This window comes from Heterodontus francisci, chromosome 13 (genome assembly GCF_036365525.1).
Source record: "Heterodontus francisci isolate sHetFra1 chromosome 13, sHetFra1.hap1, whole genome shotgun sequence".
Classification (NCBI taxonomy): domain Eukaryota; kingdom Metazoa; phylum Chordata; class Chondrichthyes; order Heterodontiformes; family Heterodontidae; genus Heterodontus; species Heterodontus francisci.
In genome coordinates this window covers 72,120,645-72,136,227 of record NC_090383.1, presented here as the reverse complement: position 1 = coordinate 72,136,227, position 15,583 = coordinate 72,120,645, and the positions used below count along the sequence as shown (strand labels likewise).

General features: G+C 45.9%; 1 protein-coding gene across 1 annotated transcript in view; it reads right to left on the bottom strand.

Moving 5' to 3' along the window:
• Positions 1 to 3,054: 3,054 nt before the first annotated feature.
• LOC137376716 (follicle-stimulating hormone receptor-like) overlaps positions 3,055 to 15,583 on the bottom strand; it is a 214,329-nt gene continuing 201,800 nt past the window's right edge. The window contains exon 10 of the mRNA XM_068045690.1: positions 3,055 to 4,414. Coding sequence (XP_067901791.1) covers positions 3,055 to 4,414 — 1,360 coding nt within the window. The remainder of the gene's footprint in view (positions 4,415 to 15,583) is intronic.

Sequence of the window (15,583 nt, the reverse complement as noted above, 5' to 3'; positions counted from 1 at the left end):
AACTGAAGAGATTAGCTGAGCCCCAGGTACATGGAAACCAGTTCAAACTAGTTTCTTGAATTAACTAACTACAGCTGCTCCCCAGTGGATTGCTTGTATATCCCTGCTTAGGTTCCTGGATGAAATTTAGAATTTAAACAGTAACTTTCAGTTAAATGTTAAAGCTGTTGAGGTCCTAGGAGAGAATGAGTTCCAGTAGATAGCTGGGTGACGAGCTGTGATCTCAACACAGCAACAGGATTGAATTGTTCATAGAGTGTAATATGACATCCAGTGCACTTTCGTAATGAGTTTCTCACAGTAGGTTATAAATATTAAAAAAATAATAATAAAAGGGCAATATAGAGGTGCACTGCATTGGTGCTATCCTGGCTCACATTGAATCTGAGTGGAAAGGAATAGTGCACAACAGAACTCTCAGATTACTAGACATTCAAAACTGGAGATTCTGTAACTATGGCCTCAATTTTACGTTGGGCGGCAGCCAAAAAGTTGGGCCGAGCTCGCCTCCACCGGGCCTGGGGAGCCACGCCAAGCCTGGGGACTTCCACTGAGGCAGGAAGTCCCATCTAATGGAGCTGCCGGCCAATCAGTGCGCTGGGAGCTCTTAGTCCCAGCAGCGCGACTGGGAGTGGTGGCCATTGTTGGGACTACACCCAGCCATCGCAAACAAGGTGAAGGATGGCTCCAGAAGTTGTGAGTGTGGGGGGGGGGGGGGGGGGGGGTTTGGGTCGGGGTGGCAGTGTTGTGTGGTGGGGATGGTTGGGGCTTCGGGGGCGGCCCTCCGTGGGGTACAGGGTTCCCAATAAGGGAGCCCCCCCACCCCCGCAGGCTGCAAGAAGGCCGCCAGCTTTTACCTGGTGGTGTTCTTGGGGCCTTTGCTGTCCGCCTGCTGGGGGTAAAATGCCCGCAGTGGCAGGAGGAGGGCCTTAAGTGGCAATTAATTGGCCACTTAATGGCCTTGATTGTCCTGGGGCAGGCAGGCTTTTTCTTGCTGCTGCCATCCTGAATAAAATTGCAGCAAGGGTGGGAGGGCATCAGGAATGCCGTCCACCACCTCCCACCCCACCCCCGCCACCAGCCCCTCGTTGGGGGGCTGTAAAATTACAGCCTACAATGCATGTGTCACTGAACAGCACAAGTGGCCACAGCAAACTCAACAATTTCCCCATGTCCACGATACCCTTCTGTAAATCCACATGTGAAGGTGCTGAGAAACTGACTGCACAGAACACTGGTATTGTTCAAAGGCGATACAGTTCTTTATTATCTGCACAGATATCCATAGCCTTGATCAAAAATTTCAATCAACTGGTCCAAACGCAACTCTTGGGTAATTAAAATAATCCCAATCCTTTCAATGGCTAACAATCCTGCACATATGGATAACATATGTAAAACAAATCTTAAGCTATAATTTTTTTAAAATGATAACACTTGTTGTACTTTATCTGCTTTCTCCCTTTCCATTCCTGAATATTATTTGACTTTGGGGGTCATTGGAACAAAACCCAAACTTACCCCACCCAGATTACTGTTTATTGCAATCTTGCCATCTAGAGGTTATTAGATTGGCATCAGGAGCAAGAATCCCTGCTGATTGCCCCCTCTCTCACCCTGAAGCCCTAAAGCCATTTATAACACACCAATACATTAATAATAGAAACAACCTCAGACTGAGACTTATAAAATAAAACATGACATTGACAACTATTGTGATTAAACAGATGACCACCTACTTTAGATTAAAACATGAATCATTAATTCAGCATTGGTCTCTATTGAGAGTATTTTTTTAAAAATGACAACAGATTTTACTGTTGCAAGGGTTTTAAACATTCAGGTTCTAGGAAACATAAGAGGGGAATTTTATGCTGTCCCCCGCGGTGACTTTGGAGACAGGGAGAGCATATAATTGGGTGGGATGGTGGCGGGGGGGGGATCCCCACTACCTTTCCGCCTCCACCCAAATTAAGTCTGGGATGGGAATGCCCATGGACGGCCTTCCTACCCTATCGCCAATTGAGGCTCTTAAGTGGGCAATTAATTCCCAATTAAGGGCCTGATCCCACCTCGCCAGTATTAGTCTAGTGATGGGCAGGTCTGTCGCCACATGGGGAGCACGCTAAGCAAATCTGTGCGGGCAGTTTGCCGACTCCGGGGTGGGGGCTTTCTCATTAAAAGGCACTTGGTGCCCAATTGAGGGACCCTGCATTGCGAAGGGGGAGGGGTCGCTGACAGCTGCTTACACCTCCCTCCCTGCCACCCACAAAACCCTTCCTGCCCTATGGCCTGGGTTCAGCACCTCTGGTAAGTCCAGAACCAGCAGCAGCCACCACCTCCATGGTGGCACTGCTCAGTTAAAGAGCTGCCAGCCTCTGATTGGCTGGCATCTCTCAGCAAGCGGGACTTTCATCGCTGGGGTCCTTAATCCCGGGGAAGGCCAGCTGCTGTCCACTTAAGTGCCTAACTGGCACATAATGCAGCAGTCCTTCCCCAGAGGAGGCAACCCCGGTCTCCTACCGGTGCTTTTGCTGGTGGCTGAGACTCCCACCGCCCGGATAAAATCCCAGCCAAGGTGTGGTTTGCATCCAGGAACAAATTTTCTCTATCAAATACAAGAAATCTAGACTACAAAAATGTTACTATTTTACATTAAAACCATATAAATAACAATAAAATATGGTAAACTTTCAAGCCGGTCTTACATTGACAAAGTAACTCAAGTGCATTTATAATATGGCATTAGTATATTGTTGCACAAAATGGGTCTTTGAAAATTACTCAAATCATACATCTGTAGCCTGTAATTAGGCCATGCTAATCCCATATTGTACAACCACTGATCCATTCCCTGTAAGAATAACCATAAATTAGAGGTGTCTGCTCATTTGCAAGTATGCATTGAAGTTTTGCGAACCTGAGGCTCGGGATCCTGGTACTTTTGATAATAGGTGATAAACTCTTGGTATTTTAACAAGAAGATACCAGAGATCCTCCAGGAATTAGGTTATTTTCTTTGAGGTTAACAATATAAATTCACTTCAGGAATGTTTATACACTGTTGTTAATAGTATAGATTCCTGTAAGTGTTTGATGGGACTCTTGAGAACTGAAGTTATAAGCTCCACACCGTTGGCGGTTATTGGCTACCAGAAGCTCTGTGTATACTGTGCCTTGGCCAAAATGTGGCACAGAGGCCAAAGCACCATGTCTTACATTAGAGTTATGAATTGAGGATGTTGTTTCTGTCCTGTAAAGCTGTGCTTTCATTTCACAGTAACCAAACTTGCTTAAAAGAATATAGAAATCTCGGCGAAAAGTCTTTGTGAAAAATGCGTATAGGAATGGATTGGCACAAGAATTGATTGGATAAAATAGCACCAGAAGAATCTTGGAACTGGAGACAGTGATAAAAGGGACCTTCAGAGCTGCTGAAATAGCAAAGAAAGATATTGGTGACATGCAAATGAAATCTGTGAAGATTAGGACAGCCATGCGTTTGGCAATTTTTGTATCACCATTTGTAGAGATAAAGTTGGGGTTTCTAACTGTTAAGTAGATTTTAATATAGCAGAAACAAATGATCAAAAATGCAATAACATTCAGTACCAAAATGAAAATAATGTAAGCCTGAGAGACCGGGGAGTTTATGTCCATAGGGAGGCAGATGCTAACTTTCTTGTAGTTACTGATCCCTACAAGAGGCAGTACTGCAACAATGAAAGAAAATGCCCAACCACCACACATAATCACAATGGCATGCCTCAGATGGAGTTTTCTGTCCAGCTGCATGGCGTAAGTAATTGTATGCCACCTTTCCAGTGTGATTGCAGTCAATGTGTACACTGAGAGCTCGCTGGCAAAAACAGTGAAGAACCCAGCAGATGCACAACCAGCACCAGTCTGCCAGTCTATGGCATAGTTATAATACTGACCTTTGGTTCGGATATCTACAGATGCAATAAGCAACAAATAAAGGCCCATACACAAGTCAGAAAAAGCAAGATTGCACATGAGAAATCGTGGGACTGAGAGTTTATATCGACTGGTTAATAAGACTATGAGAACAACAACATTCCCTACGATAGCAAGAATGTTCATTAGCCATATTATGACTCTTAGAATATCTTTTCCCACAATATCTTCACATGGATTGAAATCATCCGCTTTTGGGTTACAGATCACATCTATTACATTTGAGCAAAGACCATAGTCAAAAAAAGGTTCATCTTCATTTAAGTCGAACCATGCCTCACTTTCAAGGAATGCATATTGTTGAGGTACAGCAGAGTTCTTCTGCATAGATCTTTTTGAATGCGTGGAACCGATCTCAGATTCAGTCTCAGAGCTCATATTGCTGAAATCATAATTCTTGCTATAGAGTTTGTTACATACTGGAGACCATTGTAATCTGAAAGAAAAAAAAGTTACAATTTTTATAGCAATCCTAGTGAGAATTGAGCAACTTTGAATCAGTAACACTTAGGGTACATAAAGGATAAGGAACATCTAGGCAGAGAACTTTGGCTTAAAGTATGACCCCAATGTATATGAGGAAAAAATTAGGAATCTATTTTACTATTATTAAGATATCATTGCTTTTCTTCCTTCACAGAGCTACTCTTGTGAGATTCCTGACAAGGCAGGACATCTGAGTCCTGGAGCACTCCACTCATTTTAATGAAGGCTGTAATGTCAAACTGGCCTGGGAGCCAATCTGGTGCTGTCTCTACTGGCTGTGCACTGCTGCAGATTCAGCCAGTGGATAGCTCTCCTGAAGTTGGACTGCTCACGATCAATTTCATATATTTCTTGCCCTATAGAAACTGGAGTACTAATTTAAACTAAAAATATTGCCTTATACTTTCCTTCCTCTTTTAATACCTTATTTTGAAAGGTGGCAAACATTGGCCACAAACGTGTTTTTTTAACCAGTCCCACCATTCAGACGTTTTGGGGGAAGGGATTCTCCGCTTCAGGGTGGAGTCCCAGTAGGTCAAGATTTCCACCTGTTCCCCTGTATGCTCCTCGCCCTGACTCAATTTTCTCGGTCAGGGCTCATTACATAAGCAGGGTAAGCTCTTGGCAAGATTACCTTCATTAGGAGGGTGCCACCATTCTAGAGCAAAGAATCCTTTCACATGGTGGGAAGCAGTGGTAAGTGGGGTGAAAAGAAGGAAAGTCTACTGAGGGCCCAGATCCTGCCTCTTACTATCAGTAACATGTGACAGGCAGTGAAGGAGGCGCCTGCAGCAATCCTGGCAGGGAAGGGGGCAGGAAATACTGGTCATGGGAGAACGCTGTCATATAATTTTGATTTATCCCTCCCTTAATGTCAAGAATAATTAAGTTCTAAGACTAGTGAACTAAGATAGGTATTCAATCGTACTAACTGGCAAAAATCACACTGCAATGACCCTTTATCTTAAATTATTCAAGGAAAATGTTTTTAAAAATTGCAGTAAAGCAATTGTCCTCTGTCTAGATGGCAGTTTAATTTTTTTCAAAAAAAGTTTGGAATTATAAACATTCACTTCAAAGTACATTGCAGATGTTGCACCTCACAAAGTAACAGCTGTGGATTAAATAAAGGCTATGATATTAAACTAACTATTCATTGAAAACTTGGTATAACATGATATCACATGGTAGAACTTATGATCAGCGAAGTGCCCATACAAATACTTAATGTGCTCAGGCAAGATTGCTGCATTGTTGTTTTTATGCAAATGTTAACACATTTATTTTAAAGAGGTTCATGCACAAGGGAATGTAGTATGAGTGTGTGTCTGCTAATCAGAATTTCCATCCGCATATTTCTTGTAAGGTGTGTTTTGATCTTAGCCTTGCCATTACGAAGATACACCGAATTAAGCTCAGCAGATCCCCATATGAAAGGAGCAACAACTGGAGACCATCTACATTACATAGGGTTACATACAGCACAGAAAGAGGTCATTCTATCCATGCTGGTGTTTATGTTCCTCATGAGCCTATCCTTCTATTCCTTTCTCCCTCATGGGTTTATCTCATTTCCCCTTTGTGACAGAAATCATATTAATTTTGTCAGATGGGACACTGCTTGAAACTTTTTACTGGACGCTGCAAATAACTTTTTAAAAAAAAGCAGAACTGAACAGCTGAAAACATAGTTGCACGTTTGCATTCTGAGAAGATAAGGGCTGGCTGAGAGACAGATGAATAGAGAGACGATGGGGGTACTCCTTGATTCAATGAGCATGATTGGTCTTGGCAATAGTGGTGATCAACACCCCTTGACTTTGTAAAAGCCAAAATCCACCGCTACCAAGTATGTCTGAAAGCCTTTGAAATCCAACAACCCTCCTAGACGTTTGCTGTTTACGTTTGCTGTTTCAAACAAAGGGATGGTCACATGACCTACCTGCTGGTAAGACTGGGGCTTTTGAATTGTGCTTCACAGAAAGGAAACAGACTACAATTATGAACCTCAAGAGGAAGACATCTGTCTGTGTGTCTCTCTCGAGCAAAGTCCCAAGAAAACCATGGTGGTAGCTTCTACGCTTCAAGACTACAGACAAAGCCTCTCTTCGGTCTTCTGGTACCAGAGAAGCAAGCCTGAAATTCTGCACGTGGCCGCAGTGAGGATTCTAAGACCTTAACTTCAATTGAGGATATTATAGCAAGGACATTAAGAACTGTATCAGTATTCCATTTGTTACAAATTCTACTTCAACCCCCTAATTCTTTCTTCCCCTCTGTATCTATTTGTAAGTGCATGTGCCTCTTGTGTGCATGTGAGCATGGACGTGTCGCGTAGTTTAGTAATTTTAACAGGGTTAGAATGATAAAGTTAATAAACCTATATCTTTCTTATTTAAACTCAAGAATACCTGTCTGATTGGTTCATTTGCAATTGTAATTAGAGTGCAGTGAGCAAGGACTCACTGAGGTGGTAAACTAAAATCGCAATGTTTAAAAAGATAAACCCTGTTATGGTCAAACCAGAGAAGGGTCAAAAGGGGAGCTGAGACCCCTTCCTCACCTGGTCATTACAGAAATTTGGGGGCTCTAGTCTGACATTGGACCCACAGACAATTGAGAAATTGGAAGTAGGAAATCAAATTGATCCCAATCAAAAAAAAAAGCCTTCAAAACAGGTTTTCTTGTGGTTTGTGTTGCTAGAAAATTAACGTGTCCACGACCGAAGGCAGTACCTCCCCAAGCCAAGGTGAAGTAACTTGGGATAAGTTAAAGGCACTGTCTATGGAGGAGTCGAAAAATATGGCTGAGCAGTGTGGGATCATTTTCATGCTAAAGTTAGGAAATCTGAACTCCTAAGAATAGTGGCCAATCATTTTTCCCTTGAACCCAAAGAATCAGAGTCAGGGTCAGAAATAGACTCCGACAGGGTAATGTTAGCAAAGATACAGTTGGAACAGAGGAAACTTGAATTAGAAGACAGGGAAGGAGAGAGAGAGAAAGGGAGTAATAGGAGAGAGAAAAAGAGAGAGAAGAGAGAAAGAGAGACAGGAGAGAGAGAGAAAGAACTTTCCAGAAGGAAGAGGCAGAAAGGGGGCTACAGCGGCTTGAGTTAGCTAGGGTGACAGAGTAACCCCAGTGAAAGCGTGGCCAATATAGAGACTACAATTAATTCTGGGTCTTGTGCTGAGCTTTTAAAATTCTCCCAATTGATACCAAAATTCAATGAGGGAGAAGTGGAAGCATTATTTGTAACTTTCGAGAACCTTGCAAGGCAGTTGGATTGGCCTGCTGCGAGCTGGATCCTTCTGCTGCAAAGCAAGTTAACAGGAAAAGCACATGAGGTTTATTCCCTGTTGCCAGACAAGAGTTCATCAAATTATGAACTGACTAAAAATGCTATCCTTGGGTCATATGAACTAGTACCAGAAGCTTACCGCCAGAACTTCCAAACCCTCCGGAAACGAGCTGATCAAACTTACTTGGAGTTTGAGAGGAGTAAGCAGCTAGCTTTTGACCAGTGCTTGAGGGGTTTTAAAGTACAGTTCGTGTATGAAAACCTCAGAAAGGTGATTCTCCGAGAGGAATTTAAAGACTCTCTTCCACTCTCCGAGAAGATCCATGTGGAGGAACAAAAAGTACATCGAGTGAGGCAAGTTGCTGTTCTAGTTGATGATTTTGCTCTCATTTACAAGTCGATTCCCCAAGGAAAAACCTATCCTAGTCACCCCACAAACCCAAAAGGAACAAAGGGTGGGAAGGTGATAGGAGCCCAAGCAGTCCTGAGAAAGAAAGAAAAGTGGGACATATAGGGGGCCCCCCCTCAAGCCAAAAAGGATAGTGCTGAAAGCAGGAGAGAGACCCGGAGGTTCGTGTGCTTCCATTGTAATAAGGCAGGTCATTCGGAGCTGACTGCTGAAAACTACAGGGAAAGCCTGTAGGGTTAATCAGGGCACACCCGATCAGTGCAGGAGAAGGGACTCTGATGGAAAGCGCAGCTGAGCAGGCTGTGGCTTTAATGGCAGCAGCAGTAAGACCCAGAAAGAATACTGCTGCGGGTGCAGCAAAATGTAATAAGATCCCTGAAGGTTATCAGGATTTTGTCTCTGAAGGGAGAGTAACCCCATACGCCTCGAGTGGGGCAAGCAAGCCCATAGTCATACTCAGGGATACAGGGGCCAGCACATCCCCTTTGCTGGGAAAATGCATGACCTTTCCCCCAGAGAGTGTAGTAAATACCAGAATGGTGGTGAATAGTATTGGAGGGCAGTGTGTGCCCGTAAGTTTACGACGGTTGCACTTGGAGTGCGACCTAGTTTCGGGACTGGTGACAGTAGGGATGGTTCCTAGTTTGTGGATGGGGTTGACCTGCTCCTAGATAATGATCTGGCAGAGGCGAAAGTGGTAGCTTCCCCAGTAGTGATAGAGAGACCGAAGGCGGTCAGAGAGACAGGGCGCTGGCAGGAGACGGTCTCGTGCAGTTCCCCTGAATGTGTGGGGACTCGGGCCATGGCCAAACCAGCTCCCCCAGAGGAGGCTGAATTGGCACTGCAGACAGATGACCAGGAGGTCTGTCTGTCTGAAATTTTCTTTGGAAAGTTAGAAGATCCAGGAAATTGATTAAATAAATCTTTTCTAGTTGATATTCAGTGAGCCGAACAAGTATTGAGAAAGTTAACACAGACTGTCTAGACTGAAATTGAAGCACAAGGAGTCCCTGATTACTACTATGTGAAAAATGAGGTTATGATGAGGAAAAGGAGTTCTCCTCACAGACCTGAGGACAAAGAGTGGACAGTGGTTCACCAGGTAGTGGTGCTGCAGAGGTACCGGAAATACTAAGAATGACCCATGAGTTGACAATGGCTGTACATGTCGGTACAAAACAAACCAAAGCTGACATAAGACAGCAGTTTGGCTGGCCAAAACTCCACAAAGATGTAGTGGAGTATTGTAGGACTTGCCACATGTGCCAGGTTGAGGGGAAGCCCCAACCTGCAGTGAGGTCTGCATCCCTGTTTCCTGTATCGGCTTTTGGGGAACCCTCCAGCAGAGGGCTGGTGAATTGTGGTGAATTAGAGACCCCTCCCGATAACACAAGGGGACAGAGAGGCACAGGTCTGGCAGAGAGTTAGAGAGGAAAGAGGAAAAAGGGACAAGGAGGACAGTTTAAAGGAGGTCCGGGAGGAATCCCAAATAAAAACCCCTACTGCCCAGACAGCCAAACCTGAAATGTTGGAAAAATTAGACTCTACATCTTCCTATGTAAATGGAGACAAAGGGAGCACCCTACCAGGGCTGCTAACAGCATTTGCAGAAACCTGCAAGGACAAAGGAAGTCCCCAAGAGGGCAGAGAAAAACAGTGAGGGTGATGCCTCATCCAGTCGAAGTGCCACAGGGGAATGCAATAGAACCTGGCCAAATACCTGTAAGCAGGAATGTCCCAGAGGACAAATGGAAGATTAGCAAAGAATCCTCCCCCCACAGTCAGGAGAAAAGGGAACCCACAATGCCCTAAAGTGAGCAGCACTTGGATGACTCACCAGAGCATTGAGAGTGAGGTCAGAGTGGATCTACCCACTTCAGACTCCCGTGATCAGAGCTCAAACTCAGAGCTAATGCAATCTAACAATCCCCCTGCAGACCCAACAGGAACAAAGGCACCCTAGACAATTATGGAGATGTGCAAACGTCAATCCTCCCTAAAAATCACATGTTTATTGGGATGCCCGTTCCCAGCTAATTACTAGCTGCTACTAAAGAAACTTTAAATCCACTGGGCAACACCTAACCCTATCAAACCCACCTCAAAGGAAAAGACGCAGTTTAAAACAGCACTGCTAAAAATAAAAGGCAGGCTGAAAGAACTTTTAAGATTTCTGAATGAATGAGAATGAATGAGAGAAATGCATGTGTGCTTTCCTGTATTTTCATCATATGGGACACTGCTTGAAACTTTTTACTGGACACTGCAAATAACTTTTTTTTTAAAAAAAAGCAGAACTGAACAGCTGAAAACATGGTTGCACATTTGCATTCTGAGAAGATAAGGGCTGGCTGAGAGACAGATGAATAGAGAGACGATGGGGGTACTCTTTGATTCAATGAGCCTGATTGGTCTTGGCAATAGTGGTAATCAACACCCTTCGACTTTGTAGAAGCCAAACTCCACCCCACCAAGTATGTCTGAAAGCCTTTGAAATCCAACAACCCTGCTAGACGTTTGCTGTTTCAAACAAAGGGATGGTCACATGACCTACCTGCTGGTAAGACTGGGGCTTTTGAATTGTGCCTCACAGAAAGGAAACAGACTGAAATTCTGAACCTCAAGACGAAGACATCTCTCTGTATTTCTCTCCCCAGCAAAGTCCCAGGAAAACCATGGTGGCAGCTTCTTCACTTCAAGACTACAGACAAAGCCTCTCTTCGGCCTTCTGGTACCAGAGAAGCAATCTGAAATTCTGCACGTGGCCGCAGTGAGGATTCTGAGACCTTAACTTTAATTGAGGTCATTATACCAAGGACATTAAGAACCGTATCTGTATTCCATTTGTTACAAACTCTACTTCAACCCCTAATTCTTTCTTCCCCTCTGTATCTATTTGTAAGTGCGTGTGCCTCTCGTGTGCATGTGAGCATGGACGCATTGCATATTTTAGTAATTTTAACAGGGTTAGAGTGATAAAGTTAATAAACTTACGTCTTTCTTACTTAAACTCAAGAAAACCTGTCTGATGGGTTCATTTGCAATTGTAATTAGACTGCAGTGAGCAAGGGCTCACTGAGGTGGTAAGCTAAAATCACGGTGTTTAAAAATATAAACCCTGTCATGGCCAAACCAGAGAAGGGGTGAGAGGGGAGCCTGAGATCCTTTCCTCACCTGGTCGTAACACCTGAAATAAAGCTATGCTAGTCACCTCATCTACTCCTTTTGAAAGTGAGTTCCACATTCCAACCACTATCTGGGAAAATAGTTCCTCCTGAGTACCCTATTGGATTTATTAGTGACCACGTATATTTATAATTCATAGATTTGGTCTCCCCACAAGTGTAAACATTTTTTCTACGTCTACCCTATCAAGTCCTTTCATAATCTTAAAGACCTCTTTGTGGTTAATCCTCAGACTTCTCTTCTAGAGAAAAGAGTGCCAGTTGTTCAATCTTTCCTGATAGGTATAATCTCTCAGCTCTGGTGGGGTGAATTTTGCGGAAAGGCCTGAGGTCCTACTGCCATGACTAAAAGCGGGAGCCGCTGCTTGGGCAGGGGAAGTGGGGGTGCCTGGGGGTTGTTGGGTTGGGGGGGAGGTGTCGGGGTTTGCAGGTTGGGGACCGGTATTCTGCGGCGGCACAATTAACTGTTGGCCAGTAAGGTGGGGGTGGTGGTGTGAGGTCACCCCGCTGGAAATGCTTGCGCTATATTGCCATCTTTAAAGGGCTGCCAACACTCTGAAATTGATCCAGCTATAAAGAAGCCTTAGTGGAAGACCTGAGAAAGAAGGCCTGTCAAAGAATGGCAGTGGCAAGATCCCAGGTGGCCCCACCATTTAGCTATATCTTCCTACAGTTCTCCTTCAGGCTGCTTGGACAAAGCAGGAGGTCCTCTTTCCCTGGGACAGTAGGAGGAATCTTGCCCGTCAGATGAAACAAGGCTGGATGAAGATCGCAGAGGAGATCAGCAGCCACGGGATCATCCATCAAACCTGTCTGCAGTGCCACAAGCGGGTTAATGACCTCATGTGATCCACCAAGGTGAGTACACCATGCATTGCTTTCCTTAGGGGCTTAAATGTGGCTCTGCATGAGGGTGGGCTTGCTAGAAAAGGAATGCTAACCCTGCCAGTGGCAATGGGGCCAAGCAGCTGCATTGCCTGTCGTAGGAATGGTAGCATCTTGGTGAATAGCTCCGGTCCGTCAGAGTTGACTCCTGCACTGCTGCTTCTGAGTGGCCGCATGTAGGAGGCAATCCAGTGGCAACATCATGGATAAGCAGGTGGCCACCAGCACAGGCGTTGTGCGTGTCTTTGTCGGGTGACTAACAATGCTCATCTATGTGCTTGCAGGAGAAGACAGCCCACAATGGCCTCCATGGAGGAGGAGGCACTAGAACTTGGAGGACAGCATGGGGGATGTTCCATCGCAAATGGTGAGATGGGATTGGAGACACGAGACAGTGATTAGCTGCTTGGATGGGCACAAGAGAGCCTCTGGTGAACACGAGGCATAGTGCTCATGTGTTATATGGAGCTCCAAACTAGGAGTAGGTGATGGAATGTGCATCACTCTCTGATTAATCTTCTCTCTCATGCAGGTTAAAGGCAAGAGCAGTCAGCTCCAGAGACCGACAGACAACCATCTACCACAAAGGAGGAGGACGGCGTCTCAGAGGGTGCACCATCACATCATTGCCCCACATCTTCCACCACTGCAGACACTCTCACATTGGTGGGTATCCATTCGTGAGTAGATCTGGGATCACAATGTGGTGAGCAGAGCACAGATGGCCCGAGCAGCTGACAGAGGCTGTGACGGCCGAAGCCACCAACACACGGGGGATTGTTGGAGTCCAGAATGATGCTGAGGCTCAGGCTCACATATCTCTGGGGTTGTGAGTAAGGCAGCAGATGCTGGAGCAGAGTGAGGTGAGAGAACATCTGGTGGAGCTTCCAGAGGCTATGCGCACCCTGGCATGGATGATGGAGTCCATCCAGGCCATGTGTGCAGTCATGTCAATGGTGTGTGTGTGCTTGGCTTCCTCCATCGAGAGATTGACAACCCTCATGGACAGTCATATCCAGCAGACCACTCAGTGGATGCTGAAGATGCATGTGGACCTGCATATCATCATCACCTCCATCAGCTTTGTGCAACAATGCTGGGTGAGGTGCGTGGACTGACCATCAGGTTCTTGTGCTTCTCAGGTGAGAAAGGAGGTACAGGCTTGTGTTGAAAAGGCAGAGGAGTAGCTGCCTGATGCATCGGGAGGCTCCTCTCAAGGCACTCCTGGCATGGTCAGTGGCTCGCTCCTTGGCCCCTCTGTCAGTGACACCAGTGCCTCACTCAGCCATGACAACAAAGGAGGCTCCTGAACCTGTGCAGGGGGACCTCAATATGCCAGGACCCTCCAGGCCTCAGGCAGCCAGAGGATGACTGCCAAGGTTATCCATAGAACCATAGAACGACAGATAAATTACGGCACAGAAGGAGGCCATTCAGCCCATCATGTCCACACCAGCCGAAAAAGCTAGCTGCCCAATCTAATCCCACCTTCCGGCACCTGGTCCATAGCCTTGCCAGTTACAGCACTTCAGGTGCAGGTCCAGGTACCTTTCAAATAAGTTGAGGGTTTCTGCTTCCACCACCATTCCTGGCAATGAATTCCAGACACCCACCACCTTCTGGGTGAAAATATCTTTCCTCATGTCCCCTCTAATCATTCTACCAATCACCTTAAATCTATGCCCTCTGGTAATTGATCTCTCCACTAGGTAAAACAGGTCCTTCCTGTCTACTCTATCGAGGCACTTCTTAATTTTGTCTCTCTTTGGCCTCCTTATCTCGAGAGACAATGGATACGCGCCTGGAGGTGGTCAGTGGTTTGTGAAGCAGCGCCTGGAGTGGCTATGAAGGCCAATTCTAGAGTGACAGGCTCTTCCACAGGTGCTGCAGAGAAATTTGTTTGTCGGGGCTGTTGCATAGTTGGCTCTCCCCTTGCGCCTCTGTCTTTTTTCCTGCCAACTACTAAATCTCTTCAACTCGCCACATTTTAGCCCCGTCTTTCTGGCTGCCCTCCAGCTCTGGCGAACGCTGGCAACTGACTCCCACGACTTGTGATCAATGTCACAGGATTTCATGTCGCGTTTGAAGACGTCTTTAAAGCGGAGACATGGACGGCTGGTGGGTCTGATACCATTGGCGAGCTCGCTGTACAATGTGTCTTTGGGGATCCTGCCATCTTCCATGCGGTTCACATGGCCAAGCCATCTCAAGCGCCGCTGACTCAGTAGTGTGTACAAGCTGGGGATGTTGGCCGCCTCGAGGACTTCTGTGTTGGAGATCCGGTCCTGCCACCTGATGCCAAGTATTCTCCGGAGGCAGCGAAGATGGAATGAATTGAGACGTCGCTCTTGGCTGACATACGTTGTCCAGGCCTCGCTGCCATAGAGCAAGGTACTGAGGACATAGGCTTGATACACTCGGACTTTTGTGTTCCGTGTCAGTGCGCCATTTTCCCACACTCTCTTGGCCAGTCTGGACATAGCAGTGGAAGCCTTTCCCATGCGCTTGTTGATTTCTGCATCTAGAGATAGATTACTGGTGATAGTTGAGCCAAGCTAGGTGAACTCTTGAACCACTTCCAGAGCGTGGTCGCCAATATTGATGGATGGAGCATTTCTGACGTCCTGCCCCATGATGTTCGTTTTCTTGAGGCTGATGGTTAGGCCAAATTCATTGCAGGCAGCCGCAAACCTGTCGATGAGACTCTGCAGGCACTCTTCAGTGTGAGATGTTAAAGCAGCATCGTCAGCAAAGAGGAGTTCCCTGATGAGGACTTTCCGTACTTTGGTCTTTGCTCTTAGACGGGCAAGGTTGAACAACCTGCCCCCTGATCCTGTGTGGAGGAAAATTCCTTCTTCAGAGGACTTGAACGCATGTGAAAGCAGCAGGGAGAAGAAAATCCCAAAAGGTGTGGGTGCGAGAACACAGCCCTGTTTCACGCCACTCAGGATAGGAAAGGGCTCTGATGAGGAGCCACCATGTTGAATTGTGCCTTTCATATTGTCATGGAATGAGGTGATGATACTTAGTAGCTTATTGGGCATCCAATCTTTTCTAGTAGTCTGAAGAGACCACGTCTGCTGACGAGGTCAAAGGCTTTGGTGAGATCAATGAAAGCAATGTAGAGGGGCATCTGTTGTTCGCGGCATTTCTCCTGTATCTGACGAAGGGAGAACAGCATGTCAACGGTCGATCTCTCTGCACGAAAGCCACACTGTGCCTCAGGGTAGATGCGCTTGGCCAGCTTCTGGAGCCTGTTCAGAGCGACTCGAGCAAAGACTTTCTCCACTATGCTGAGCAGGGAGATTCCACGGTAGTTGTTGCAGTCACCGCGGTTACCTT